Below are 26151 nucleotides of genomic sequence, written 5' to 3'. Positions count from 1 at the left end.
CATAGGACTCTGGATATAAAATCCAGAGAATACCCGGTGATACAGTATAGTGATGGCTATAGACATCGATAGCTGTGTTAGGTTAATAATTAGACTAATGTTAGCTCGCCCCTGGATTAAGTACGTATATTACAGAATGGAATGTTGCTCGAAAACTTCGTACCATTTATACTTTTCTGAGGTACTACCTCCGTCCCTAAAAACTTACACGGATCGGTTTTACACCAAAATTATACTTGTTTCCACTATGGTTTCAAATCGCTACGAAAGAGACAGGACCTCAGCAGCTCTGCTGGAGCACTGGATACTCAGGGGAAGTCTTCCCTCCTTCTCCAGGTGAGCTTTCCCCATGTGAACAGGCTTGAAGTTATTTCCACCGTTCTCCTGGATGCACTTGTCCATCGTAGTCTGTAAACTTAGGAACGCGGCATTAATAGTAGACGGCGGCAGTGCCCAGAACGCAGCTTCAACAGCCTCAATGAGCTCGTTCACGTTTCGTGTTTGCTGCTGTTCCTGCCTGGATTGGATTGCTGTAAACAGCCCTAGATCGAGCACATTTAGATCGGGGCTGTTTGGTGGCTGAAATACTAGCTCAATAGAGCGTCCGCATTGCTCAACAGCTTCTAGAAATCGCCAGTCGTCAGTAGGAATGTGAGGGGTTGCGTTGTCCTGTTGGACGTCGATTTTTACGCTTTCGTCCATCGCCCAGGGCCAACGCTCTGTAATTGCCGGAAGAAGCTTCTCTATCAGCATTTGACGGTATGTAACCTTTGACACGTTGACAGACTTGGTCTCAATAGTGCCTGCAGGCCGTTTTGCACTGCTCCGAATGGCTGCTTGCTCCACTACAAACGGCCATATTCCGAGCTTACCATCAAAGCCCGCACCAGTAGCAAGATCTCGCCGTGGGCGAGCTACCGCCGCTAGGAACATTACATGACTGATATGCCGCTTGGATTTCACATGCCGCTTTGGTGCTTGCTCTCCGGGTAGAAGATAGAACCGCTTTTTAACTTTTGAAATATAAAAAAGCTTTTCATCAACGTGAATTTTCGCCATCATGTCATCGTAGAGCAGCGTATGCAGGTTGAGGTGCCCCTTGCACCATGCTAAACGTGAAGCTACATTTGCTTCTGTTAGCAGAGGTCTCACAATGGACGTGTGTGGTGTGAGAGCCCCATCTTGGATGCGTCGATGCAGCGAGTACCGCGGAACACCGCATGCAGCAGCTGAAGAGCGCACAGTAGTTCGCTTTAACAGATCAACATCACGAAGTAATTCGATCTGAGCGCTGTAGTCCTTCCTTGGTCGGCCACTGTTGTCCTTTAGCGATTTGGCCGCATAGCTTCCAGTAGCTAGAAAAGCATTACGAGCTCTGCTCCAAATACGTGAAATTGTGCTGGGGTCGACATCAAACTCGGCGGCCACAAAGGCTAGAGCCCCTCGAGCAGGCGTTCCGTCCGTCGAGAGACTGAGTACGGCCGAAACAACGCGGCTGCGGTCCTCGTCGCTTAGTTCTTTGGTCCTCGAAGAAGGCATTTGAATCAATGATGGGAGGATGGGCGAAATCTTAAATGAGCACCTCGCGCACAGTGAAGGAAAACACCTCATCGCCACACTTTTGACTGGCTCGGGGTCAATTTTGAAGACCTCGGCAGGCTGCGCACACCATTGAAAAGCCCAGCATACACCCAATTCATTTCTACCAATTACATGCTGCTTTGCGGTGTTTTTAGCCAATACAGAGTAGGATAATCACTTTCATGCAGCTTTTTCGGGACGGAGGTAGTAGTATTGTACTCATGGGCCATGCGTCATGGCAACTAATCAGTCAAATTTACCTTACCACCCATCAACACAACTTGCACTAGAGTTTTGCTTCCAGTCCGTGCCACCCCGGGTGTTGCTTCCGCTATAGCATTTCATTTAAGAAATGCAATTGAGTTTAAAAACTCAAGTGTACAATCGTTTACTCAGAATTTGTTAAAAGCCCCGTGTATAGTGATCAATAGCGTTCGTTAAAACTGAGCTATTTTAGTCGATAAAGTGTACAGAGAAAACGCACAATTTTATTTTAGGGAATTTGTGCATCCTGGTACGATAATTTCGTACGTCCTCTACAATAAAAATATTGAAAGATTCAGCGGTCGAACTCTATATCGGTTGAATTAAAGAAATACCATTTAGTCTAGATCGCCGTTCATTGTGATGCGGTCGCATGACGAGCTGATCGTCTGCTTCGAGGTAGAACATAGTCTTCCTGATATCCATGTAGCGCGTAAAAGATGTCTTCTCGTAAACAGAAAATATCACATTGTTTGATCCATCTTCGCTCCGCAAAGCTTTACTACTCTTTGACTTCATACTACTGTAGTACTTCTACACATTGTTTGATCTTCTACACATTGTTTGATCCATCTTCGCTCCGAAAAGCTTTACTACTCTTTGACTTCATACTACTGTAGTACTTCTACCGTATAGTAGCCCGGTTTGGCGACCGATCAGCTGAGCTTCAGCCACTAACTCGCGGAGTTGTTCTGCTTGGCCTCCAATGCTACCAGCTCCCGATAAAATCCGCTGTTCGGTTGCACTTGAGGCCGAACTCGCCTCAATTTACAGAGTGCATCAGCGAGCGAGAATCCCCGACGTGCAATGAGGTATGCCAGGATAACCGTTGAAGACCTTGAAATTCCCATAAAGCAGTGCACAAGCACCTTCCCTCCAGAAGATAAGGCACTATTGTACAACGCAATATGTCAGCCTCCTACAAATTACACGATCATTCTACCGACACACCTGTCGATGAAGCCGAAAGCATCGTCAAAGTAGTCTGAAATTCTCACAGAACTTAGATCTGCCACTTGTAGCTGTAAGTACGTGAACACATCGGGAAAACTGTACAGTTTGTCAGTGCAAATTGTGCAGTAACAAACACTATTTTCACTCACTTGAGTGGTAGAGTTGGTGATACGCACAGCACGTGGGTGATGCCCGTTGTCTTGAGAGCTTCTAAGTTATTAGCCGCACCGTAGGACCCGATAAAGAGGCCAGGAACAGCTCCCACTGCCACCTCATAAGTAAGCAAAAAAACTAAGAACTCACAACTCCACAACTTTTTCACAACGACCTGTCGAGAATTTGTTGATGGTCAGTGATGCGCTCGATCTTACCGGGATATTATCATGGCTCTCGAACTTCTTCGCCATTAGCGCCTCGCGGAGCTTACGAAAGCCCGAGGAAGTCCCTTTTCTCGTGATGACGGCGGAGGACGACGTCCATGTGGAGTCACAGGACGTCTTGTTAGCCAGCTGATCATCGTGGGACCCAGCAGATGCAGCTATAGAAGCCTTGGCAGTCTGCATCGCGCCCAAGCAGGAGCCGTCCGCGAGTGTGACAAGAGGTTACTCACAACGGCGTCACAGTATTTGTTGAGTTTAATGCCGTACTTAGACGGTGTAACGTTGGACAGCGACGGTGTCGACCACCGAAGAAGAAGAGGAGACCAAGACGTTAGCGGAGACTGTTGTGATGCAGGAGGCCATGGGCTTACTATATTATGTTTATTACGCCTTCTTTTCTATCCAAAGCGAGCGAGGGTCTTGACGTTCTCCTCGCGGATTCCAAACATGCAGTGTACGACCGGGTTTCCGGAGGTTGTTTATATGTTGCCCGCCTCGAGCTTGACGGGCACGGCCGCGACGGCCGGGACGGGAGGCAGCTGGGCCTGTTGCAATTGCTGCAACTGCTGCGCTTGCAGTTGCTCCTGCTGCTGGCGCTGGGCCGTAAGCAGGTTGTGGTGCATCCGGCAGTAGCCCTGCTTCACCTGGCCGTTCTTGGTGCATTGGCCGTAACGGCAGCGGCGCGCGCCGCCGTGCATCTTACACACGCCGCGCCACTGTGCTGACTTCTTGCAGCCTTCAATACGGCAGCGACGGCCTCCCCCGTGGAGAACGCAGTGGCCTCCGCCCTGGTCGCTCGTAGTGCATCCGGGCGTCGTACACCGGCGACCGCCGCCGTGCGCCTTGCACAGTCCACGCGAACGAATGCCCTTCGTACAGCCCTCAACCTTACAGATGCGGGTAGCCGTCGTGCGCTTCTTACGCGGAAGCGTAGGCGGCGGCACCATGCCGCCGGCAGCAGCCGCGAGCGGATCGAAGGCACCAGGCATACCCACTGTGCCGGCCGGCACCGGCAACGTGCCCGGCAGAACAGCCCGGTCTTGCGTCGGAAAAATCGGCGCGACCGGAGCGGGTGTCTGACTCATGGTGAGCAGCATGTCTGCCGGAGCGGTGGTCATGCCCATGCTGTTGCTGTAGAAAGCCGGCGGCTGCGTCTGGGAGACCGTAGCGTTCATGTCCGTCGAATGCATCGGCGAAGCGAAAAGGAGCTGCAGACCGGGCATTTGCTGTCCGCGCGGCTGAGTCGGGTGCTGTGCGTTGACGGGCGTCTGACCGGTCGGCATCTCCTGGAGCACCTCGCGTAGCATCTGCGCGTCCATCGCTAGGTCCTCATCGTTAGAGCGCGGCATCGATTCGCTGTGCTGAAGAAGTGGATGAAGCGCTGGTTGCTGTGGAGGCTGTTGCTGGTGCAGATAGTCGCCAAGCATTGGCGCACCCGTGCTGTACGTCGGTGCGCTCCAGGACGCTGGAGCCGAAGTTGTATGTGTATCGCGTGGCGGCAGGAGCTGCTGTGTGTAGTATCCAGTCGGAGTCGAAAGTCGCGGTGGCAGGTTGATGCCGGCGTTGGCATTGGCATAGTAGTTGTTGCTGTGCTGCTGGTCCAGCGTGAAGCTAGGAAGCGGCTGCGACGTGCTAGACGTGGCTTCCGTCGGGTTGGTCGCGATGCTCGTGGGCGACGACCACTGCTGCTGCTCTGGATGCATTGGATCCTCTGAAGATGGTTCTGCTTTGAGTTGCGTGAGGAAGCTTGAGAACTGAAGCTCGTTGCGCTCGGCAGTTGGTACCATTGATCGAATGGGAGTTGTAAGCAAGATTGCTTATGCCGAGTGTAAATCGGAAATGCGGATGGTGCAGCTCAACCAAAGCCGAGCCGTGTTTGGTTGTCTGTTGTTACGAACGTTGGGCTTGGGCTTTTATCTTGTTTGGCTCGGCGAAGGGGATTTGGTGCCGCAGACTTGGCTAAGATGAGAGACATACGGTGGCGGACCTTCGGTGCGGGGCGTGTGAGTAGCACGTGGAACCAGTGGAGATGCTTGAATTGAGACGCCGGATGTCTCGCAACCAAGCGCACAGTCCGGTCTCTGCATGGAGAAGTTCATTCGGGGAGAAAAACCGAGCAGACCCGCACGCTGCCCCGTTTTCCGACTGAGAGAGACAGAGGAGACTTTGGTGCCGCCGCTTGGCTCACAGCGCCGCGATCCAACACCAAACGAGTGCTTGAGATTACCAGGACGGCGCCTCTACATCTCGGTATCCCCACAACCGAGCGGGCCGAACAATTAGCCGTTTGTTGGCGATACACCCCCACGATGCGCCGACCACCTAGAGAACATCTTTTATCTTCGTTTTAGGGTCTACAGTGAGCTGTACCCGCTCATCGAGGATTGGAACTGCAAGCCAAGGCCGTAAGCTGAACACCAACTTCTCTTTCGTGACAATGCTATGCTGGAAGAGGTCGGGACGCGTCTGCCGGACACGCCACGCCACGCTGGACTTGGTGCTACTTGCGTGATGTCAAGTTCCTTCATGTTCGACTCATAGTGTCGTGCAACGAACAAGACAGGCTGCATCTCCACTCAACTTTAGTGGAACGACACTAGATAGATTGCGTCTAAAACACTCCTTTCACCGGCATTTCCTAGCCAAAAACTAGAGTAAAAGCTTCTGAGAGCAGTAATGGCGGCTTTTGACACGCGCGCGGGGCTATGCAGCTCCACCTGTTAGGCCATTTGTGGGCTCAAAGAGGGCGGACCAACTTAGAGAAGCCCTCCTCCCCCGAAATGCTGCGAAACTCCGTCGACAATACACAGCGATAAACACGCGCCTCCACAGCAATAGAGGCGGGTGGGGGAGATCGGAGCTTCTGTGGCTTAGCGGCGCCTTCAACATGAGCCCATGCATAGCCAGCTGCACGAAAAGTGTCCGTTCAATTCGACGCCCCGCCGTTTAACACACCCGCTGCTAGGGACACTTCGAACAGAACTATACAAACACTATGATCAATTTCTGACTAGGGACACACGTCACAGGTTTCTGAAGTGTTGATACCAAGAGATTTCGTACCGGGTGGCGAAATGAAATTGTATCTCATGTTGATACGTCCGTGGAATGCTGTTATAGCTCGCCGTCAAGAGATAAACAACGGGCCATCGCTTGCAGCAGGGGAACCTTACGGTAATTAGCCTGCATCTGGTCCTTTTTCAAGCTAGAGTATGTAGAGGGTTCTCAACTCAAAGGTCTTTTGCATATCGCTGCTGCGGACTACAGACCGTAGTCCAAGAATTTTTTTTCAGGTTTGGTGTTGTGATAAAGCTCCGTGCTGCCTCGACTAGGGACGCGTTGGCTAATGCAAGCTGCTTGTGGCTCGCAGCAGGCAGGTCGTGTCTCTTGACGATACCACTGGAGAAAAGGTGCTTGTCAACTCGAGGTATCCAAACGAGCACCACGCGAAACACTTGCATGGTAACCAAAAGATGCCCCGACCTACTTTCTCTGTAAACCGGAGACCGCCGAAGCGGGACGAAGGACGTCGCTCGCGACGACCGGTCCTTGTCCGGCAGTGAAAAGGATGAGGAAGACGGGACCCGTTGAGTGAGCAAAGGTGAGTGAGAAAGCTCCAGCTCGGCATGCAAGCCAAAGCTAGCAGCTGAGGCCGCCGCGCAGCCGTCTTGCTAGAGATACTAGGTGGTTGATCGGCACGAGTTTTCGCAGATCGATCCGCAACCTGGTCGAGCTTGGCAGACATCGCTGTCAGGCGAGATGGCGAGTGTATTGCTCCGCGTTTGGTGACAACGGGACGTGGTGTTGAACCTCACCAGCAGCGCGATGCGCCGCCGGCGAACCGCTCTGCACATCTGTGCATCCCTGAACGAGCCGGAGGAGCCGCTTGATGATCACAATCGATCCACCGTGATCGTGCAAGCCTCGTTTCTCCGCGTCAGTTTGTGGCAATGCCGCTCTCGCCAAACGCCTTTTCACTGAGGGGCATCCCTATCTTGCTCTGAACGAGAAATAACACCCCATTGTTGACACGCGAAATGAAGAGCTGTGCGATCTCGTGCAGTTGTCTGGGTGCTTCGGTCTGGATGAGCTCACAGCCTGCGAGGTGGCAACTCCCGTGCCATCGCCATGAGCACCAAAGTTTCATCCGCATCGTCTCCCTTCGACCGTGGACGACGCCAATCCTCATGGACAGCTCTTGTGGCTCTTCGATTCGAACAACGAGATCTTTAAGCGTGTGGGTTGCAGTAGGGCGTGGTTGCTGCCATATGAACAACATTGAGCTGCTTGCGTGAAATTCACGTTTTGAAGAGATGATGTAGACAATAGATATGTGTTGCATTGGTGGCGGGCGAGGAACAGCGATGTCTTTTAGCTGTCGGCATAAGGTGAGAGTTGGTTTACTCTCTACAATGAAGTGCTTTGCATGCTGTTCATGAAATTGTAGCGCGAAGTCACGCTGGATCGACACCTTGACACTTAAAGACGATCCGGAGGATGTAGCGACGCCATGAGAATATCACATCGTCGAGGTTTATCAATCAAGCGCGTTGACATGAGTGCGATTCTGAATGGAAAGCCGCACGAGATGAGATGGAGGGCATTGTTGCACGACGTCTAAGGCCTCGGCGCAGAAGCTGAAAGGAAGAGCGCCATCTTAGTCCAAGCACCGCTGTCGATAGTACACACCCGCTTGCATTACGCGCACAACGTCGGTCACACCAGCGTCAGGATTGCCGTAATGTTGAAGCCGATCAATCTAAATTGGAGGATTTGGCGCGCGTTGCATTGTGGCAGCACCGATCGCTGGTATTCTACCGGTAGCTACTTGTACATGTGCTTCTGGTTTCACTGTGCGAGCACTCAAGCTACAGTTTGAGCACTTTGTAGCGATTTAAACGGTGCACCTCTACGTGTTCGCCCTGGTCTTCGACAGACAGCCTACATGTATCTACCGCAAGCTTGCCTCATATTAGTGAGTTCTGTGTCAGGGTGATGAAGCGTTTGTTTCGCCTCACGAAGCATAAGAAGGCGTCTATTGATGAATGTCCCCGTACATGGACATATTTTAGCACTTATTGACTCACTTTGAGTCATTAAGAGTCGATGACAACCATTGCCATGGTTTCATGCTGTTCATCATCCTTACGATGTCAAAAACTCGATTTGATTTTATATAGTCAAGTACTGCTTCGATGATGCTCATGTTTTCTCAGTTTACTGCTGGTTTGTACGTGTTAAACTGCTAATTCCGTACTATCAAACTCAGTGGAATATCCTGTGAAGTCTATTACCACGGTGTAGCTACATACTACTGGAAAAACCAGAGAGCCTGCGTATTCCAAGCTCACGAATAGTCTGCGTTCTATTTTTTTTTATTGTTATCCATTTACTGTGCATTTGTTTTTGCCGCTAGGCAATTTGAGTCATGTTTGGAATTCGGAAGAATTGGCGCTTGGTGTCGAACGAGAATGGCAACGTCAGATTTCCAGGACCTTTTGCTTCTTGTTCGGTCAGCACGCGTGTGATACGCTGTGCTAGCAACTGCGACGGGTACTCAACCAAGTAATAAGAAGTCGTGCACAATACGAGGATGAGACCAAAGCGGGTAAACAACCGATCGTAGTACATGCTGGGGTCTTTGCCGTAGATGTCACTGAAGACCACGAAGCTGTGCAGCAAGTACACAGAGAAGCTGATCTTGCCCCAGTATCGCAGTACACTCCACTCAAACATCGCAGAGATGCACGATGGTAGCAACATTTCGACTACAATTACCAACGTGACGGGGACGCTGATGAACGGGAAGCCTCCTTCGTCATGCTCTGGCTTATGCACCCAGTGGAAGAACATCGTCGGCTCTACTGACTGACCGGGGTGAGAGTTCCTACGAAAACATACACTGAGGATCAACGCTACAGCCGCATACTCAATAGCTCGGATAGCAAGCTTGTGTAGTCTGTTAAACTCGAACCCTGTGGCTTTCATCCACAAATCGAGCTTGACGAATAGAATGGCAGCCATGGAACCAGCCAGAAACGTCGGGAAATGAGGCATCAGTGGGGAGTGACTCGATCTGCGCAAGTGCCAGCCAGCGTATATGATCCACACGTACAGCGGGATGAAAGGAACCCACCAGAAGCGACGTAGATTCAGTACTCCCAGCACGAAAACCGGTAGACAGAAGTAGTAGGAGATCTCCAATGGCAACGTCCAGAAGACAAAGTATCGGTGTGGGAAGCTGAACGTCAGCACCTTGAACAAGTCAAAGTGGCCACGCTCTTTGACAAGGAAGTACTGTTTCTGCTTCTCGTAAGGTAGTAACCAAATAATCAAAACAACAGTGGCGAACAACGGGTAGACTCGGAAGAAGCGTTTGGAGAAATAGTCCGCCAGACTGAAGCCCCATTTACGGTAACTCGCGTTGTGTGCGAGCATCCGAATGCTCTTTTTCATGAAGATCATTGTCAGTAAGAACGAAGACAACACAAAAAATGTGTCCACCGCGCAAGCTCCAAGATCGAGGTCGTGCAAGTATTCACGGGAGTGCTGACTCACGACGAGAATCGCTGCCAGGCCGCGGACGCCATCGAGAAACAGGATTTTGGCTGGAGCAGCTGCAGATTTGGGCGGCATCGACACTTTTGCGTCGGGTTCTATGAGCTGCTGCGTGTCGGGGATATCCTGGACGTTAACTTGGATCTCTTCTAAAACAGGCGGATCTTTGTTGGACTTGCTGAAGCTGCTAATTGCCTCGCAAACCATGCTGTAGTAACCACGTCCAACACGGTGCTCCGTCTGAAAAAATCGGGCTTGAGAGGTTGGTTTCTTGTCGAAGAATGGGATCCTTATTACGAATCGACGGAGCTGGGATTGTTCAAGCAGTTGCGAGGCGATCGTTTCTGCGATGAAGTATAAGCGTTTTGCTGTATGCCTATTCTTGTAGTGATATTTATGGAATCAGTAGGATAGCATTTGGTATGTTACTGCGTTGAAAAGCTACAGAACCGTTTGGGATTCACGTGCCAGAACTCTCTATCTACTGGACACGATCTGAGCTCCTAAAGTAGTATACGGCTCTTGAAATAGAGTCCAGTAAGTCACAAAAAGTGAATACCGAGATTTAGTGGGCTCGTATTTCAAACACAAGTCTCCAATGGCTAGGAAAAACACGCGAGGAGTCCGTGCGAGCACCGACGAAGGCGATCTCGTCTTGGGCTCTGCGAATTGTGAAATGATTTTGTCTAAAGAGGAGTTCGACATGCTGCAGGCTTTTCATCGGTTTGTACCGCTACCAGCGCTAACTTCTCGCATCCTACGGGTTTACTGCGAAGACGATCTACAAGTTCCAGAGGTGTACGATGACGTCGAAGAAGCAGTCAATCCATCATCTGAACATGGACAAACTACCACGAAAGGCTCAACATCAGGCAACATTCTTCGTCATCCTTGCCGGCCCAGAAATCTCAGAAAGAAACCTCACTTCAAGGTCAATCTAACATCTCAAACTCCACGCATCCAGCAATCTAGACCACCAAGCTCAAGCGACTTCGAGCGCTCCGACCGTCCTGAAACTCCAGAATAACAAGTATCACATTAAAAAAAAACACAGTCAATTCAGCACACTTCATCTTTTCAAATTTTGGCTCATCTGGACCAAATTTTTACCACTTCACGGCTTATCAGCTTTCACTTCCATCTCGACGATTTCTCCCTCGTTTTCTTCCTCAGGTAGCAGTTTGTTCTCAATGAATTCGGCAATGGAATTTTCATCCCAGTGGGCCACGCTGTAAAAAAAAAGTTAGAAGAAAATAAATAAAGAAAAAAGTTTTTGCTCGTACCTGATCTCCTCGATCTTTTCTCCTTCTTCATCGAAGAACTGCAGCATGGGGAGTCTCGGGTTGGTTTCCTGCACCTCCAGTCTCTTGATGTTCTCGGCTTGGTGGTCCACAAAGTTTGCCACTTTCGGGTACCTCTTTAGGCGGCGTCGGTCGACTGCTAGTGCCACTTTAGGGTATCGTCGCCCTTCAGCTTCCAGCACTTTGGAGAAATCTGAGCAGCATTCTTGACACTCTTTAGTCACTTTGTCCACACTCTTCTGCTTCAACTTCTTTTTCGACGCTCGGGGGGTCAAGAATGTCGATAAATCGTCGCAAAGGCGGCAGTCCAGTGCGTCGGCGTCGAATCCGAGCGTTGCGCAATGATCTAGACGTTCACTGGAGACTGAAGGAGTGGTGGAAGGCTCTGCGGCAGACGTGGGAACCTCCTGGGCAGAGATACAAGCCGCAGTGAGCACGAGCAGCGTTGCGAGTCTCATCATGGATTGCTTACGTGGTGACTTGTACTTATCTGGTACACCAAGTTACGTTTAAAACATCTCTTTTGGTGTGGCAGACACTATTGGTGTTGTCAACTTAAATTTTGAATGCGTTAAACAAAATGTATTAGAAAATTAATTAAACGCCCCTCGTTGTAAAAATACTATAAAATTTCCTATCGGTTACAAAATCAATAGCGTAAAATACTGTTTTGTTCATGTATGACTCATACAGTATGAGGCAACGCCCCCGAATAGAGACGTCCTCTATTGGAGGCATACTAACTGCAAAACATTACAGTACATGCACCCAAAGAAAGCACCCGCAAAACAGTATTCCGACCCAAAATGTAGACAGGCATGGGCTATTGGGGCACTTTGTACAAAACAAAAGCCAAAATATCCTTAAGTTTTTTTTGTTTGTCAAAATGCCCATTTGAAACTGAGCAAACTCGGCTGTGGTCGATCTCGGACTCGAGTTCGCCGTAATCTCGCAAAACTTTTCTGTACTAAATCAGCTGTGAAAGCGTCCCGCGCGTCCGTGCTGAAGTCTGTCGTGAACTCTCTCAGCTAGCTTGCGAAGTGCGTCATGCAACGTTAATCGTCGCAGGGTTTATGTTCATAACGTCGCAACAACCGAAGTTAACGTCGCTTTGCTTATCGCGAAATTTGAAGTTGAATGTGACACAAATTTTTAATTAAAGTAAATAAACCGGTGAATAACTGGTAGAAATTACTGTTTGTTCTTTTTTAAGTACGAGCTTTTGAAGCCCTTCATTCTCGAAAACGGGGGGAAATCGGAAGACGACACGGCAGCAAGCAGCGCGGGCGAAGAGAATGCGCGACGACGACGGAGACAAGCACCCTGCGTCCGGCGGCAGCAGTGAAGAGAGCAAGGGAGCCGTAATGACGGAGAGCGGACCAGCTCAACCAGGTAATCTGCCGCTGTGAGAGCTGAAAATGAGTGGTATACTAATGCTCACTGAATGTATAGATCGGCAAGACGCCCACAGCGCTAGGAATAGCCTCAGCACAGCGAAAGATGTCACCAAGACTACCGGTGGGTATCATAGCGAAGTGGCTCCCTGTGAAGAACCTGATGCAGTCACTACTGGGGGCGACGGTGCGTAGTTTTTTTTGTGGATAATCTAACGTTGCTTGTTTATTACATTTCTTCGCTATGCAATGAATTTGCAATGACACAGATTTGCCTGCCGCTGGTGACGAGGGTGACGGGGCTGTTGGAAGCAAGGGTGCGTTTAATGCAGTTTTTCAGTTGATTAGCGTTGTTGTAAGGCTAACGTTGCCCGTGATTAACATGCTTGTTTACGTCACTTGCGGTTAACGTCGCTTCACTGATGTAACGTTGCTGGTTCTAGACGTCGCTGCTATCTCACGTTACGTCGTTCTACAAACTGCCGATAGAAGGCCAGATAGTCCAAGGAATAAGGCATAAAGGCAAAAGAAAACAAGGAGGCTCGAAGGAGGCTGCAGCTGGGAAGCAGCAAAAAGGTGACTATCTATTAATTTCTCGATATTTATGATGCCGACCTAATAGACGTTATTTGATCAGGTGAGCCAAAGAGCAAGCGCACTGCATCGCAAGCTGGGGCCGCTCCGTCTGGAAAGAAGAAGCTTCGTCTGTACTCGCCCCACGTGGCCGACAGGAGTACATCTTCGTGTGAAGAGGAGGAGAAGGTCGCGTCGCACGAGGACGACGAGAAGGGCGCGCCACAAGAGGACGAGGAGAAGGGCGCGTCGCATGAGGAAAGTGACGACGAAGATTTGCCCATGTATCTGCAATTTCTAGAAGAGAAGAAACCGCGTGAGCGAGCAAGTAAGACCACACCTGAGCGTGAGGCCATGATTGCAGCTCACGTGAACGTGAACAATCATGTGGATCCTATCCCACGGAAAGGGTATTCAACATGGATCTCGTGGATGTTTGAGTTTGAAGAGTATTGCACTAGTCACAACCTCAAGTTTCTCGTCCGCACGTCCAAAGCTGTCGAGGAGTACAACCTGTACGTTTCTTGTTTGCTTACGAACTCATTTTTATTAACTTAGCGCCTGACTATACATATGTAGAAATAACAATGCGAACGTGAGTGCGCAAACATTTCACAAGTATTTCTCAGCGTATCGCTGCACGCATCGAGTATATCAAGAACGACGAGGGGAGGGAAAGCGCAACGCAAGCGTCAACTTTACAGGCTGTCCTGCGCTGTTTGATTTGGAGTTGATGAACGTGGCCCCCCCCCCTGGTAAGCCTCCTCGTCACCGCTTGATTGTGCACAACGAATGGCGTATGCACAATCACACTACGGAGATTTCTGGTGCTACTGCAGGTATCAAGGAGCTTCCCACCCAAGGTGTTGTTGCGCAAACGGTCTCTGCATTGCACGACTGCAATGCATCGTCGGGCAAGATTGCTGGATATATGAGTGAGGAGCTTGGTAAGTAGGTATCATTAAGGGCGCTTACATATAGTTTAATGCTAATGTTTGTTATGTAAAGGCCGAACTATTACCTCTCAGGTAGCAAGAAATTTTATTAGGAAGCTGCAAGTCGGAAGCACGGCGCAATCTCGTTTGAAGTTGCTGCTGGACTCTCTTGCAGCAGAAAAGGACTGCGAAACCATAGTCATCCACGACCAAAATGGGTGTCACGTGTGCCATAGTTGTCCAGAGCGCAACGCAGAAGCTGGCCTTCAAGAACTGGGGCGAGACGCTTGCGATGGATTGGACACACGGGACAAATAACGTCGGGTACCATCTCGGTAATTATTCCTTCATTTCGGCAACGTTTTAAATTTTTTTATCTAAACCACGTAATTTCTTTTTTTAAAGGGAGTCTTGTAGCAACTATGCCAACCGGGCGAGGTTTTCCCGTTCTCGACTTTATGTCGCTTAATGAGAAAGCTGTAACGCTGGAGAAATTTTTTGATTTTTTTAAAAGCAAGAACGCATCGCGGATGAAGATCAAGACGTTTGTGATAGACAAGCATTTTGTGGAGTGGCGAGTGTTGGAGGAGTGTTTTCCTACTGCTAAAGTGCTACTTTGCCAATTCCATGCTATCATGTATTGGAAGAAGCTGGTGTCGAATCGATTCGGCTTGGTGGTAGTTGAACAAGATACAGTCCAGCGCTATTTTGCCAAAATGTTGTATAGGTACGAGCAACGTTATTCGGTTTTAGCAACGTTATCGGATATTATCTCACTACTTTTGCATCTTTTATATGTAACTAGCACGTCATTGTCTGCGTTTGAACTTACATACAAACAGTTCTGCTCCTTCTGTGCTGGAAGGTACCCAAATGTTCGTTCCTATTTCGACAAAAACTGGAAGGAGTGCCGTGAAATGTGGTCGAACCATCTGCGAAACAAATACTTCTCTGCGGGGGGGGGGGGGGGTAAAAACGTACGCATGTAATGATATCGAGTGGACGTGCACATGTCCGTTCTGGACAAGTCTGATGTTGCCCTGTCAGCTTTTGATGTATGTTTGCCGGTACGGGCATGGTTTTGAGGAGCTGCCCATTATGACGATTCCGTCTCGCTGGAGCATGGCCGAGGCCACGAAACTGTTCCCTCAGCTTGAGAAAAGCGCGTCGTCAATTGATACAGTAACGAGCACCATCAAGTTAAGAAATTCTGCAAGATGGAGAGCTATGTCCGCAGCAACGTTGTCTTCTACTAGCAACGTTAACCATACGAAGATTGTTTTAGGTTCTAAGGCTCGTGTCGCTTACGTCCTTCTTCGTCGCCGAGAAAGTGGAAATGTTGTCGTTCTGTCATCTGAGGAGAAGTACACCATGGCAAAGAGTGTGTTTGAACCGTTGTTGAACCATCTACAAAGCCTTTCGGGTACTGGCTTCTACAAAGCGCTTGAAAAGTGGGAGGATTTCGTGGCTGATGCCGTGAAGAATACTGACAAAGCCAGCGACACTAGTGACACGGACGAAGACAACTATGATGTGGACATTACGGATTATTACGATGCCGTACAGCTAGTGGAAGAAATGGAGAAGATGCAGTATGAGGAGGAGAAGGAGGAGGCGGACATTTGCCCGCCAACGCAACCATCGACTGTGGTCACGTTAACACAGTCGGCGACGTTACCAGAGCAAGCAACGTTAACAGAGACAGCTGCCAATAGCGCGAACGCGCCGACAACATCACCATTACCAGCGACATTATCCGCTACGGCAACGTTACCCGCCTCCGTTGAACCCGGTGCAGCTCAAGGTGTACACGTAACCGCCGCTGAGATGCCGTTATCAGCATTTGCACCGGCCACGTACTCCGAGTTTGAAGAAGCATCAGTATCGCAAATATCTCTTGGGGATATCAATATGTCTGAATCGTCACAGCGTATCATTGAGGCCACGAATGACACTGTACTGGGCGTTGAGGCTGATTCAACGCCAGCTCAACGTGGCTCCAATAAGCACGTGCCTGTTACAGAGCTAGTAGCTGGCAGTCAAAAGAGAGAAATCGAGCTCAATCTTCCCCGTCCCCACCAAGGGAAACCTCGAAAGAAGCTACGGCAGAAGTGGTCCGCGGTTGCTGCTAAACCACGCTATGTGATAGTCGAGTATCCGAGGGGTCTGACAGTGACAGTGGCCGAGGTCGTGAAGTGGGCGCTATATACACCGAGCCTTAAAACTGTTGCTGATATTCTGGAAAGATTTCCGTGTATCATGAATGAACAAACTTTGCGTGGACGAGCCCGACGTGTCAAGGAAGTGACCCAACAGACTGCCTCATCGTACTGTTATAGCTACGTGATACCCAAGGACCTGGTCGTCTCATTGCAAGCTGCAATCAATGACTTCAGGGCTTCTAAAAAGGACGAGTGTAAAGACATACAGAAGGCGCCGGAGGTGGTTGATCTTACATCGACACCCAGCTCGTCGGATGACAAGACCTTAGCCGTCTGGGTTACACCACGTCTGGAACCATTTTCAAGGTAACGTCGCAACTTAAACGTTGCTGGATTGCAATATCGTTGCTGTAGTGACGTTACATATTTGTTTCAGCAACGTTACCGAAGCCTTACTAACTTAATGTCTTATGGTTTGATGTAGTGAATGCGTACACACGATGACGACGTTCTACGAAATCAAAAGAAGTTGCGATTGGTGGGAAAGAGACCTGGATTGGATTACCCAGGATTGGATGAAGGTCACTGGGAGGCCCATTGAGTTTTTCGCTGCTCAGACTGACTCAGACGGCAAGGCAGCACCTGAGGCAAAACAAAGACTAACGCACCTATCCTTTGAGGTCAGTGCATTGTTTTCATCGGCGTGTTGCCACACAAAATTCTACCACAAAGACCCTACAAAGGGAATCTTCTTCCAGGAAGTGGTAGGATACGTGGCAGACCGTGCGTGGCTAAACGATGCTGTGCTAAACTACGCTCTGGATATCATAACCACCAGCCACCTGGGTGTGCACGTACTTTCGTCGTTTGTGGCCGACCAACGGACGTTCCCGTCTCCCCCGCGAGCCAAGCTTTTTTCAATGAGATTCGTCATACTCCCCATTAACATCAAGAGTTCTAACTGGACGCTGATTGTGGTAGCTGTGCATCGACACGGCACGATCACGGTGCACATGTACGATCCGCTTTGTACCACAGGGTACAGAAAACGAATGGAGAAAATATGGACGGCTAAACTACTACCGTATCTTCGTGCATGGCACTCGCAGTGGGAAAGCCAGGTGGCGCGGCAAGAGGAGCACCCCTTCCCAGCAGACGTGGACATTGAATGGTTAATGTCGCCCATGCAACCCGATGGATATAGCTGTGGTGTAATGGTCGCAGCGATGGCATACTCTTTTATCTACGGTGGCCGTGGATTCACGGTCGATGCTGTAACGCGAGACGTTGTGAAAGTAATGCGGCTAAGGTTGCTGTGGGTAATATTATGCGGATCACACGTCGAACCTATTGAAGAATCACTTCAAATTGAAGCTAAACGGATCGGCAAGCAGATTACCGCCGCTTTTGGAAAAGGAAGTAAGAAGATTTGGAACTAGGTGAAACAAATTCGTTGTTACAAATATAAGTATCACTTCAACTTCAACTTTGTATCCCCTTACGACTGGCGTCCTAATCCTCTTCCGTTTCGCTTGTCAAATCAATTTTGTCTTCACGTGTTAGGTCAATAATATTGACAGGAATGCTAGACAGACGAGCTTGAATTTTTTGATGCTTTGCATCTTGAGCCGGACGTTGTGAGCGTGCTGGACACTGTGGTTGCATCCGACAAGTTCGCCGACGCTGATCTTTGCTGATGCGTCTTGGAACGCCCCATGGGGACATTTTGGTCTGTTTTTCTCGGCCATAGCAACGTGGGCATCGGCGATCAATGCTGCAGTAATGCTGCAGTAATGCTGCAGTAACAGCTTGTATGCGCTCATTGCTCGTCAGCGCGGAAGTACAATATTCAATGTTGTTCTGTAGCCGAAGTTATATATTAGCGACGTTAACTACTAACAACGTTAAATGAGAGCAACGTTATCGAAGAGCAACGTTAACTGAGATTCGGGCGACGCTTACTTCTCCTGCAGCATCTTGCAGCATTCGGCTAAAAGCACAGAAAATGTGGGCACATTCGTCTTCTCCTCAGACGTGTCGTTAACCAACATGGAGAGCAGCTCGAACGCGTTGTCGTTTTCTTGGTCCAACAAACCTTTAACCTCGCCTTGGACTGCCACCAACTTGCGCGTGTACTCCTCCATCTCTACAAGCTTCTCCTGAAGCGAGGATAGATCCTGGATTCGTGAATGAGCTAGCTGTTGGGCAAGCCGTGGTGCCGAGGCGGGCCCGGGCGCTCGCTCGTCAGTCGCACTGGAGTCACTACCTGCGCAGTCCTTCATGGTCCAAAAGGTGATTTGTGACATGTGTCGCCAGAGAAAATAAGGGGGCGATTCAAATAGTAACTGTGTCCAGGATTCAACTGTCCCGTTTTGTCTTGAAAATCTATCATCACAATGTGGCTTATTGTTATATTTCATTTACCGATATACCAGTAAAAACTGGTTTAACGTCGACAACGTTGCGCTAACATGGTATCGTGACGTTGTAAGAGAGACAGTTAACGTTGCGTTAACGCCACTCGCTAGCTTGTACACGAGTTCGTCGAAAACATACCTAGCACGCCCAAACTCGAGTTCCCCGTCGCATGTTCGCATTCGATTCTGCCATGAATCCGCTCAGCTCATCCGTATTCGAACTGGATTTGAATGCGTCCAGCAATGCTGGCAGCATGTTCATATTCGGTTCGTCATAAGCCCGCTATCTTGTCCGTATTCGCGAGCTCGTCCTGCATGCCATTACTGGAGCCTCTCGTGAAGTCAGCCACATTTCTGGACTTGAATCTGCCGTGGCTGGCACGTCCGCACTCGAATATACCCTGAATCCTTCCTTTTGGCTCGTGTACGAAAACGCTGTGGATCCGTGCAGCTTACCAGCGCTTGAAGTTGGAATAGGCTCATCTGGGTGATTCTTCGTGATAGGTAATCACGTAGACCCATGCTATACTAACAAGCACAACCCGAAATCTCATTTCACTTATTATGCTGCGTCATTCTTGTCTTACATCATGTAAGTTACATGTAGTTTGTTGACCAGAATCTTCAGAGTGACGTACTATCTCGACTGCAGCTGACTTTCAAGAGCGTAGTTGTTTCGATGTCTCGGTGCGTTCCTTTCGGTCGTGCTGACTTGCTGAAGTCGCCTTCGACAGTGTGGATACCAGGAGAATGCTGACAAGACCAGAGAGCCCATTGATCTGGAAATCTTTAGTAAGGAGTGCGGCAGTTGGAGACGGATCTTCTACATGCTGATGCTGACTATTATTTGGGAAGATTCGTCGTTGCGGCTACTAACGTGAGCGTAATTAATGCCGTCTTCAACGGTAGGTTGAGTACCGATGTCGTCGAAGAGAGATCCATGGACGCGAAGGAATGTCAACTTGAATCTCGAGCCATTTTTAAATAGTCAACCCTTGGCTACAAAAAAATGCCCTAGAAAGTACAGTGCACCACTTTCCATCCCGTATTTCATCCTTTCCATTTGTACTGTCCATATTGTATCGGTTAGGGCCTGTTCAGCAAATCCACTGTTTTTATCCGCCGAATTTCGATTTCCGCAGTTGTCAATCCACTAAAAGTTTGCTCAACACAAACATGTAATCAGCTACTAGTATCCGCTAAATTGCAAGTAAAATCGTATAATTGTATACATGTGTATAAATGCAAATGGTGTGCATTATACGCTGCTCTGACGACAGACCTCAATACAGAATAAAGCAAATTCATTTACACGAATCAAGGAACGCTTAAACGTCAATCACACTTGAATCTAAAAATAGATTCTCGTCCACTCCACACGGCAGTCCCCTTAACAAAAATCGATTTTGTAGCTGTCCGGTTGCAGCAAATGACCATGGCGTCACCACAAGCTGCGTCACGCTACAAGGGTAGCTTCACCTGGAGTCGCGGAGAGAATTAATATACAAAGAACGGCGACACTTCAATAGTGTCATGCCTAGCGTATTCGATGTGAATCTGTCGTACTGGTAGGTGGGAAACGATAACCTTGGCCATGCTCTCCAAGGGCAAAGCAAATAGGCAGACATACGCTGTATGTGACGCACAGGGGCGGCGAAGGTTACGTAGGGGGCGACGGGTGAAGTTAACACTGAATATCTTCATGATAAATGTGTGTTTCTGAAAGCACCCGACACTAGTCCGCCAAACGTGTGTAGGAAATCAAAATGCAGGTTGATCAATCCACTAAATTCCAAAAAGGATCCGCAAAAACCGCTGGAAGTCATGACCTCTGAATAGGCCCTTTTGCAACTCACAATGTTTTGCAGGATGAAAGTCTTCCCACAGACTGCAAACGCATTCATAACGTTTTCTTCACTTTGTCATTCAAGAATAATGGATTTACACTCTCAACGATATTATAGTTAAGACCAGGGCGAAGAAAAAATCGATAAACTAACAGTAAAGCGATATACTCTCTGAGAGTCTGTCCGATCAGGCATTATCGCTTTAATTTTAAATAGTGTAATCCACAGATATAGATTGAAAGGTTTCGTATTTAGTGCTTATTTACCAATACAAGATTGGTATTTGAAACGAGATGATATCATTGGTTAAATTTTGGGTAGGCCCTAAACTGTTTAACTGTGAGTTTTGCACCCATTTTCGCCATTTGACGGATTTTTTTACGAGAGAAAAAAAGACCTCTTACAAATAAAAGACCTCCGTCAAATATTCGATGCTGTTCTAGAATTTGAAACCCTCTACGATTACAAGACCGCAACGCTAGCGCTCAACCAGCACCATTCAAGGACAGTTTGTCGGTCCTGATCAACGCTTGGAAGCGACCGAGTGTTGTGGAGTACACTCGCAATGGCAACCCTCACCCGCCTCCTGTGCGTAGTTGCATGCACGAAGCGTGGCGCGACACGCCTTAGTCTGTTGTGCTGAAATCGATTAAGACTGCCGGTTTCGATGTCGATTCCACGCGTTGATTTGTATGAAATCACGACGTCTACGGGTGGAAGTTCGAGCAGTCTTGGAGCCGTGATGAGGCAGGAAACGAGCTAACTACGGAGCTCGAGTGTGACGACCCATTCCATTTCGACGATATCGATGTTGCGCTTGATGAGGTTGGCGTAGTATAGAGGCCCTCTACGAACAGAGGACCCCTCGTCAAAAATGATCGAATTCATGGGGCCACTAATAAATAGAAGACCGATCACTATTCGTAAAAATCTGTTAAGATTTGCAAACGCATCAGGTTTCAGCATAGAAACCCGAGGATATTTGGCAAAAGGAGCATTATATTCAGAAGTTTATCAAAGGTCCGAGGCACGAAAACGGGGCGCAGTACTGTATCGTACTCTGGAGCAATTGCAGTGGCTCATATGTAACACGATGGTATCGCTTTCAATTATCTCTTTTACTTCGACCTGGTCCTTAATGTAGTATCAAAAGATGCCAGTTCTAGCTCTATTTGCCAGCCAGACTATTGTAGTACTTGGTAGCATACGTGTAAAACTTCTCCAAGTCTGGGTTGTTCTTCCTCGCCACTGCCGAATCCGCGATGAGCTTGAGCTTCGGGTCCAGCTTCAGCGCCTCAAAATACGCTTCTGGACTAATCTGGTTCTTGAGTAGAACTTTATCCGTAACGCCCTTTTGGATCAGATCTTCCGCTTTTGCGACTTCTCTCTTGCCGGCCTGGCTTTTGTTGTAGAAGCTAGTATACGATAAAAACTTTTCCAAGTTGGGATTGTTCGCCCTCGCAACCGCCGAGTCCGAAACGAATCTTAGCTTCGGGTCCAGCTTTAGCGCGTCGAAGTACGTCTCCGGGCTGATCTTGTTCTGGTACAGAACATCGTTCATGACGCCCTTCTTGATCAGACCTTCAGCCTTTGTGACCTCATTCTTCTTGGTCCAGAAGAGAGAGTACGTGAAAAACTTCTCCAAGTTGGGGTTGTTCGCCCTGGCAACAGCCGAATCAGAAATAAATTTGAGCTTCGGGTCCAGCTTCATCGCGTCAAAGTACGCTTCTGGGCTGATCTTGTTCTTGTACAGATCGTCATTCATGACGCCCTTCTTGATCAGATCTTCTGCCTTCGCCACTTCACTCTTGTACATCAACGACTGGTACTTAATCGCTACCTTCTCAGCCACCTTCTCATACTTCGTCGTGGCTGCCGTAACCGGCTTCGATTTGGTAAACCATGACTTAAATTTTTGCAGCCATGCCTTCAGCTTTGCTGCAAGATCCGAGAATCCGCGTTCTTCATCGACTTCACCCGAAGCTCGAAGAAAGCGCTTGTCATCGGTTCTCCACGGAGTGGCTTGTTCCAGCTCCGGCTTTGACACCTTAAGCTGGGGACGACTTGGCATGAAAGCATTGCTGCTCGTAATTGCCACGAGAGTGAGGACGAGGAGAAGTAGGAAGCTGCGCATGGCACTTGTTAGATTGGAAAATGGCGAGTGTAGTTTGACGTCTTGGGTCTTGGTTGTGGGGCGTTTGGCGAGTTCGAGAATGAATGAGTGGTCTAGGTGTTAGCTTGGTAATCTTTGTTAACATCACGGGTGTTTTTTGTCGTTACAGTGTTACAGTATGAGGTGTACTTGACAACAAAATTCTACTTGTAAGTAGAACGAAATATAGGGTTGCTCAAATCTGCGAAAGATTTCAGATGGTGATTGTCGCCCATCATAGGGTTGAAATGGTTGTTCCTATTTCCCACAATAACATTAATTGCGGGAAGACCCGTTGCTTTCATTTCAAGAACTTGCTGGAAATTTTGCATTAAATGAAACTGATATATTTGGATCGAAATAATTACTCCGAATCAAAGCTTCACCTACTCAAGCTGTTTGTATCAAGAAATGAACCGATGACCACCCCGTTCTCACGCTCGACTACTGCGGTGTCTTTTGAGTATTATCGTAGCAAGAACCGAACCATCTACGAGTTTGTATCCCACTGAATGACGTGTAAAAAATACTTAGCAACGACAATTACTCATATTTCATTGCCGCAAACCGAAGGGAAAATTAGTAATACCCTATAAAGCAATTGATATTGAATCATCAATCAATAGTACGAGTTTGAAGATCGGAGGAGTCATTTAGGTAGCTCTATATAGCCTAAAGTGTAATACGTACGTAAAGTCCTGGCTGAAAGGTGTGTACGCAATTATACCTAATTATATTTTGGGTCTTGCTTCTTACTAAGTGGCTGTTTGCATTGTTTGAGAGCGTATTTGTCTTGGTGAATCTATAATGTAGAGAACTCGTTTAATGATATTATCCTCCCATTTGTACTGTTGAAGCTTTCTCTTTAGTACGATGGAATGGAGTTTAGTCTACTCCTCAGGTTGTTATGAATCCTATAAGGTCTCTTTAGAAGTGCTTCTATTAAATGCACTGCTTCGTATCTCTTGACGGATGATAATTGTATCATCTTGCTAGATGCACGTTGAACAAAAGCTAAGTTTGGGATCACTAACAAACAGAATGCACGCAAAATGCTAGCAACGCAGCTACATGTAGTATCCGTGTGACTCTTTTCACATCACGAATGTTCCTGGAAGAAGAACGCACTATAAAAAAAAAGAAACGAGTTAACCAGTAAATAAAATAACTGTTAATATCTGCCACTCAAGTTTACATAGGGATGTCGTCGGGAATCAGCTTTATTTCCCACAATCAGAGCGACCTGCAGATCACAACACTGTCGCCTGTAAGGATCATGTGTCGGAAACAGATGAAAACTCGCGAATTTTCTCCAATGAGATCGTTTGATACTCTGAAGGCTGACTTTACTAATACCGGTATTTGGAGTTTAGAGGAGTTTACATGAGTCTGGGCCAGACCCTGTATTTGGAACAGATTCAGATCAGATCCAATTGATTATGTACTACAGAAGACCTTGCACGCGTACGAGCACAGGTAGGCAGGCGTACGTGACCTGCTCACGCACTCTGGTGTCGACATAATCAATTGGATCTGATCTGAATCTGTTCCGAATACATACTGTTGATAGCGACCAGACAGATTGATAACATGTGGGCTTTGCTGTCGATGTACACATGCTGCTATTAAATAAAAAGACAGTTTGTTTGAACTGGCTGGCAATCTGAAAGAATTATCTCATTTTCCAGTACAGTACTGTAAGCTTATCGAATACCACCAAGGTATGCAAACCATTTACACGTATAAAAAAAAATAAGTAATTTAATTCCTTGTCATTTGTGTAATTTACACATGACACGGGATTAGTTTTTCTCTTGCGTTATTTTGTGCCAGAGACAGAGATGCGATTAGTGTAAAACGGTTTTAAAGCTGAATCCGCCGTTTTGATCAGATCCGTAGGCGACTATCGGAGACCAGTGTGCGGTTCGTGTACTTTAGAATGGCGCGGCAGTACGAGATGCAGGTACTCAGCAGTTACTCGAGTACATTCGCTTAGATCTTAACTAACGATGTATACCCTCCCTGTACAGAGCGTCTGCATCGGCGTCGATTGAACCTCGATGCTCTCGAGGAGGCCCTACACGGTAGGGCGGAGACTCTACCTACTGTTGACGACGTCCATCTGCTGGGCTGGACTATGCTGGAAAACTGGTGACACTGGTGAGAGCTGGAGACGTAAATACCCAAGATGAGGTATGATCTAGGAATATGTTGAGTGGATATGCTGTGGTTCATTGGCTCGCTACACCCACATTGCACTCTTTCAGCTTTCGACAGGTATGCCGACCTGGGTAGAAAAGATATAGTTGGTTGTGGCCGCCCGATAAACCACCCATACCTGATATTCCGTCAGCGCATTGTGATGTCCCAGCGGTTGCTTTGGCGCCTGCTGTAATGCACGTTGATCTCCTCGCCGCATCCTACAGTCTCGGCATGTTCTGGAGATTTTTGCCCAGTTCCATTCTGTTTTGTTTAAGGCTTAAGATTTTAAGCTGTTTCAAATACGGATAATCAGCTACCCTGCCCTCCACTCGCCACGTACACCGATCGATTCACTTTTCCTTCTTTTGCCCAATAGCTGTACTAGTAACAGCTACCAGTATACGGTATCTCTACGGCAACGAGAACAACCTGCAGGTCGAGAATGGAGCCGATGGAACTACGACAGCTCCTTGTGTCAAGGCTTTCCTTCGTGACATACGAAGTTACGCAGCTAGTTGCTCGGCAGCTGTGCGTCAAGTTCCCATGGGGCTGGACATTGCTGATATTCCACCGCGCTGGCAGTGGATCTCTTACTATGACTGTGCCGTTGACAACGACGAGAACTCGCGCGCTGAATGGTAAGTTCATTGTTCCAAGTCCTGTTCCTCTTTGTACTAACCATTGTATTCGATGTAGGATGGGCTTCAATCCTTACGTCGAGTGCGATCCAGCCACTCACACGAAATACTCGCAGTCTAGTGGTTTGAAGACGCTGATGGACGAATACGCCGAGGTGAAATATGCTCGTCCTCTCATGTTCGGCGAGTTCGGCTGCAACAAGGGTGAGAACACCATCGACGGCTACGAAAACCAGCGCGAGTTCTACGACGTGAGTTTAGCTCGTAGCGTTCGAAGGAATACGATACTGATATCGCATTGATGCGGGCGAAATGGATGAATGAGGAGCCTGAGATGACTGCTGAGATCGTAGGAGGCAACGTGTTCGAGTTCACTACGGAGATCGCCAACTTGGTCGACAAGTCCGGTACGCAAGCCCTACATATCATGGTAATGTACAAGTCTGACTGACGGTACTTGTAGCCCTGGTGAAACCTGCCGACGCTGGCAAATACGGTGTGGGGTATTTCCAACCGGACGACTGCGACCATGACACGACCCCGTGCGAGTTCACGCCCTACCCGACAACCTCAAGAAGGCATACACTACGACCAAGATCTCGACCGTCACGTACGACAGCTACACTCCGTCTCGAACTAAGATCCCAAGTCCATGTCCACGGATCTCCCGCCGATGCCAAATGGTACCGTCTGTCTGTTTAACAACAGGCTGTTGCTGTCAACAGCAACTTGTTCGTCTGCAAATGTTGAAGTTGAGCTAACCAAATGTTCGTGATTCATGAATTGAAGTGGA

At 48.3% G+C, this 26151-nt stretch overlaps 12 protein-coding genes across 13 annotated transcripts; 5 read left to right on the top strand and 7 right to left on the bottom strand.

Moving 5' to 3' along the window:
• Positions 1–2310: 2310 nt before the first annotated feature.
• PPTG_04449 (hypothetical protein) lies at positions 2311–3362 on the bottom strand (the record flags this gene model as incomplete). Its single annotated transcript, XM_008896692.1, has 4 exons — positions 2311–2736; positions 2797–2895; positions 2949–3070; positions 3171–3362. The coding sequence occupies 4 exons, from the start codon at positions 3360–3362 to the stop codon at positions 2520–2522; spliced, it is 630 nt and encodes a 209-aa protein (XP_008894940.1). The 3' UTR covers positions 2311–2519.
• Positions 3363–3522: 160 nt separating this feature from the next.
• PPTG_04448 (hypothetical protein) lies at positions 3523–5314 on the bottom strand. Its single transcript, XM_008896691.1, has one exon. The coding sequence runs from the start codon at positions 4964–4966 to the stop codon at positions 3659–3661; it is 1308 nt and encodes a 435-aa protein (XP_008894939.1). The 5' UTR covers positions 4967–5314; the 3' UTR covers positions 3523–3658.
• Positions 5315–7116: 1802 nt separating this feature from the next.
• On the bottom strand, positions 7117–8244 carry PPTG_21399 (hypothetical protein; the record flags this gene model as incomplete). Its single annotated transcript, XM_008897409.1, has 3 exons — positions 7117–7440; positions 8087–8120; positions 8237–8244. The coding sequence occupies 3 exons, from the start codon at positions 8242–8244 to the stop codon at positions 7117–7119; spliced, it is 366 nt and encodes a 121-aa protein (XP_008895657.1).
• Positions 8245–8591: 347 nt separating this feature from the next.
• PPTG_04447 (hypothetical protein) lies at positions 8592–9944 on the bottom strand (the record flags this gene model as incomplete). Its single annotated transcript, XM_008896690.1, has 1 exon — positions 8592–9944. One exon carries the CDS (start codon positions 9942–9944, stop codon positions 8592–8594), a length of 1353 nt encoding a protein of 450 aa, XP_008894938.1.
• A 365-nt stretch (positions 9945–10309) lies between these two features.
• On the bottom strand, positions 10310–11520 carry PPTG_04446. Of its 2 annotated transcripts, XM_008896689.1 has the most exons (3): positions 11021–11520; positions 10663–10966; positions 10466–10585 (listed from the first exon to the last, which is right to left on the bottom strand). In XM_008896689.1, the coding sequence occupies exons 1-2, from the start codon at positions 11497–11499 to the stop codon at positions 10852–10854; spliced, it is 594 nt and encodes a 197-aa protein (XP_008894937.1). In that variant the 5' UTR covers positions 11500–11520; the 3' UTR covers positions 10466–10585; positions 10663–10851. The 2 variants fall into 2 exon arrangements, with proteins under 2 accessions (XP_008894936.1, XP_008894937.1); XM_008896688.1 differs by having other exon boundaries at positions 10310–10966.
• PPTG_21398 (hypothetical protein) lies at positions 10336–10764 on the top strand (the record flags this gene model as incomplete). Its single annotated transcript, XM_008897408.1, has 1 exon — positions 10336–10764. The coding sequence occupies one exon, from the start codon at positions 10336–10338 to the stop codon at positions 10762–10764; it is 429 nt and encodes a 142-aa protein (XP_008895656.1).
• An 813-nt stretch (positions 11521–12333) lies between the features above and the next one.
• Positions 12334–14053, top strand: PPTG_04445 (hypothetical protein; the record flags this gene model as incomplete). The annotated part of the gene is made up of 7 exons (XM_008896687.1): positions 12334–12430; positions 12491–12619; positions 12702–12787; positions 12876–13008; positions 13070–13520; positions 13585–13952; positions 14034–14053. 7 exons carry the CDS (start codon positions 12334–12336, stop codon positions 14051–14053), a joined length of 1284 nt encoding a protein of 427 aa, XP_008894935.1.
• A 919-nt stretch (positions 14054–14972) lies between these two features.
• Positions 14973–17541, top strand: PPTG_04444 (hypothetical protein; the record flags this gene model as incomplete). The annotated part of the gene is made up of 2 exons (XM_008896686.1): positions 14973–16468; positions 16587–17541. The coding sequence occupies 2 exons, from the start codon at positions 14973–14975 to the stop codon at positions 17539–17541; spliced, it is 2451 nt and encodes an 816-aa protein (XP_008894934.1).
• Positions 17542–18060: 519 nt separating this feature from the next.
• PPTG_04443 (hypothetical protein) lies at positions 18061–18384 on the bottom strand (the record flags this gene model as incomplete). Its single annotated transcript, XM_008896685.1, has 1 exon — positions 18061–18384. One exon carries the CDS (start codon positions 18382–18384, stop codon positions 18061–18063), a length of 324 nt encoding a protein of 107 aa, XP_008894933.1.
• Positions 18385–18710: 326 nt separating this feature from the next.
• Positions 18711–19433, top strand: PPTG_21397 (hypothetical protein; the record flags this gene model as incomplete). The annotated part of the gene is made up of 4 exons (XM_008897407.1): positions 18711–18786; positions 19172–19206; positions 19254–19311; positions 19429–19433. 4 exons carry the CDS (start codon positions 18711–18713, stop codon positions 19431–19433), a joined length of 174 nt encoding a protein of 57 aa, XP_008895655.1.
• A 2101-nt stretch (positions 19434–21534) lies between these two features.
• PPTG_04442 (hypothetical protein) lies at positions 21535–22500 on the bottom strand (the record flags this gene model as incomplete). Its single annotated transcript, XM_008896684.1, has 1 exon — positions 21535–22500. One exon carries the CDS (start codon positions 22498–22500, stop codon positions 21535–21537), a length of 966 nt encoding a protein of 321 aa, XP_008894932.1.
• Positions 22501–24457: 1957 nt separating this feature from the next.
• PPTG_04441 (hypothetical protein) lies at positions 24458–26060 on the top strand (the record flags this gene model as incomplete). The annotated part of the gene is made up of 6 exons (XM_008896683.1): positions 24458–24481; positions 24551–24602; positions 25097–25358; positions 25417–25609; positions 25636–25765; positions 25822–26060. The coding sequence occupies 6 exons, from the start codon at positions 24458–24460 to the stop codon at positions 26058–26060; spliced, it is 900 nt and encodes a 299-aa protein (XP_008894931.1).
• Positions 26061–26151: the final 91 nt, after the last annotated feature.

The sequence above is a fragment of the Phytophthora parasitica genome (genome assembly GCF_000247585.1).
Source record: "Phytophthora parasitica INRA-310 unplaced genomic scaffold supercont2.5, whole genome shotgun sequence".
In the NCBI taxonomy this organism is placed as follows: Eukaryota; Oomycota; class Peronosporomycetes; order Peronosporales; family Peronosporaceae; genus Phytophthora; species Phytophthora nicotianae.
Note: the sequence above shows the minus strand (reverse complement) of the source record. Positions and strands in the feature narration are given on the sequence as shown.

Coding starts and splice junctions, on each gene's coding strand:
- PPTG_04446 (XM_008896688.1), bottom strand. CDS start 11,499: ATGATGAGACTCGCAACGCTGCTCGTGCTCACTGCGGCTTGTATCTCT. Junction 10,967..11,020: donor GAAAAGATCGAGGAGATCAG/GTACGAGCAAAA, acceptor TTTTTTTTACAG/CGTGGCCCACTGGGATGAAA.
- PPTG_04448 (XM_008896691.1), bottom strand. CDS start 4,966: ATGGTACCAACTGCCGAGCGCAACGAGCTTCAGTTCTCAAGCTTCCTC.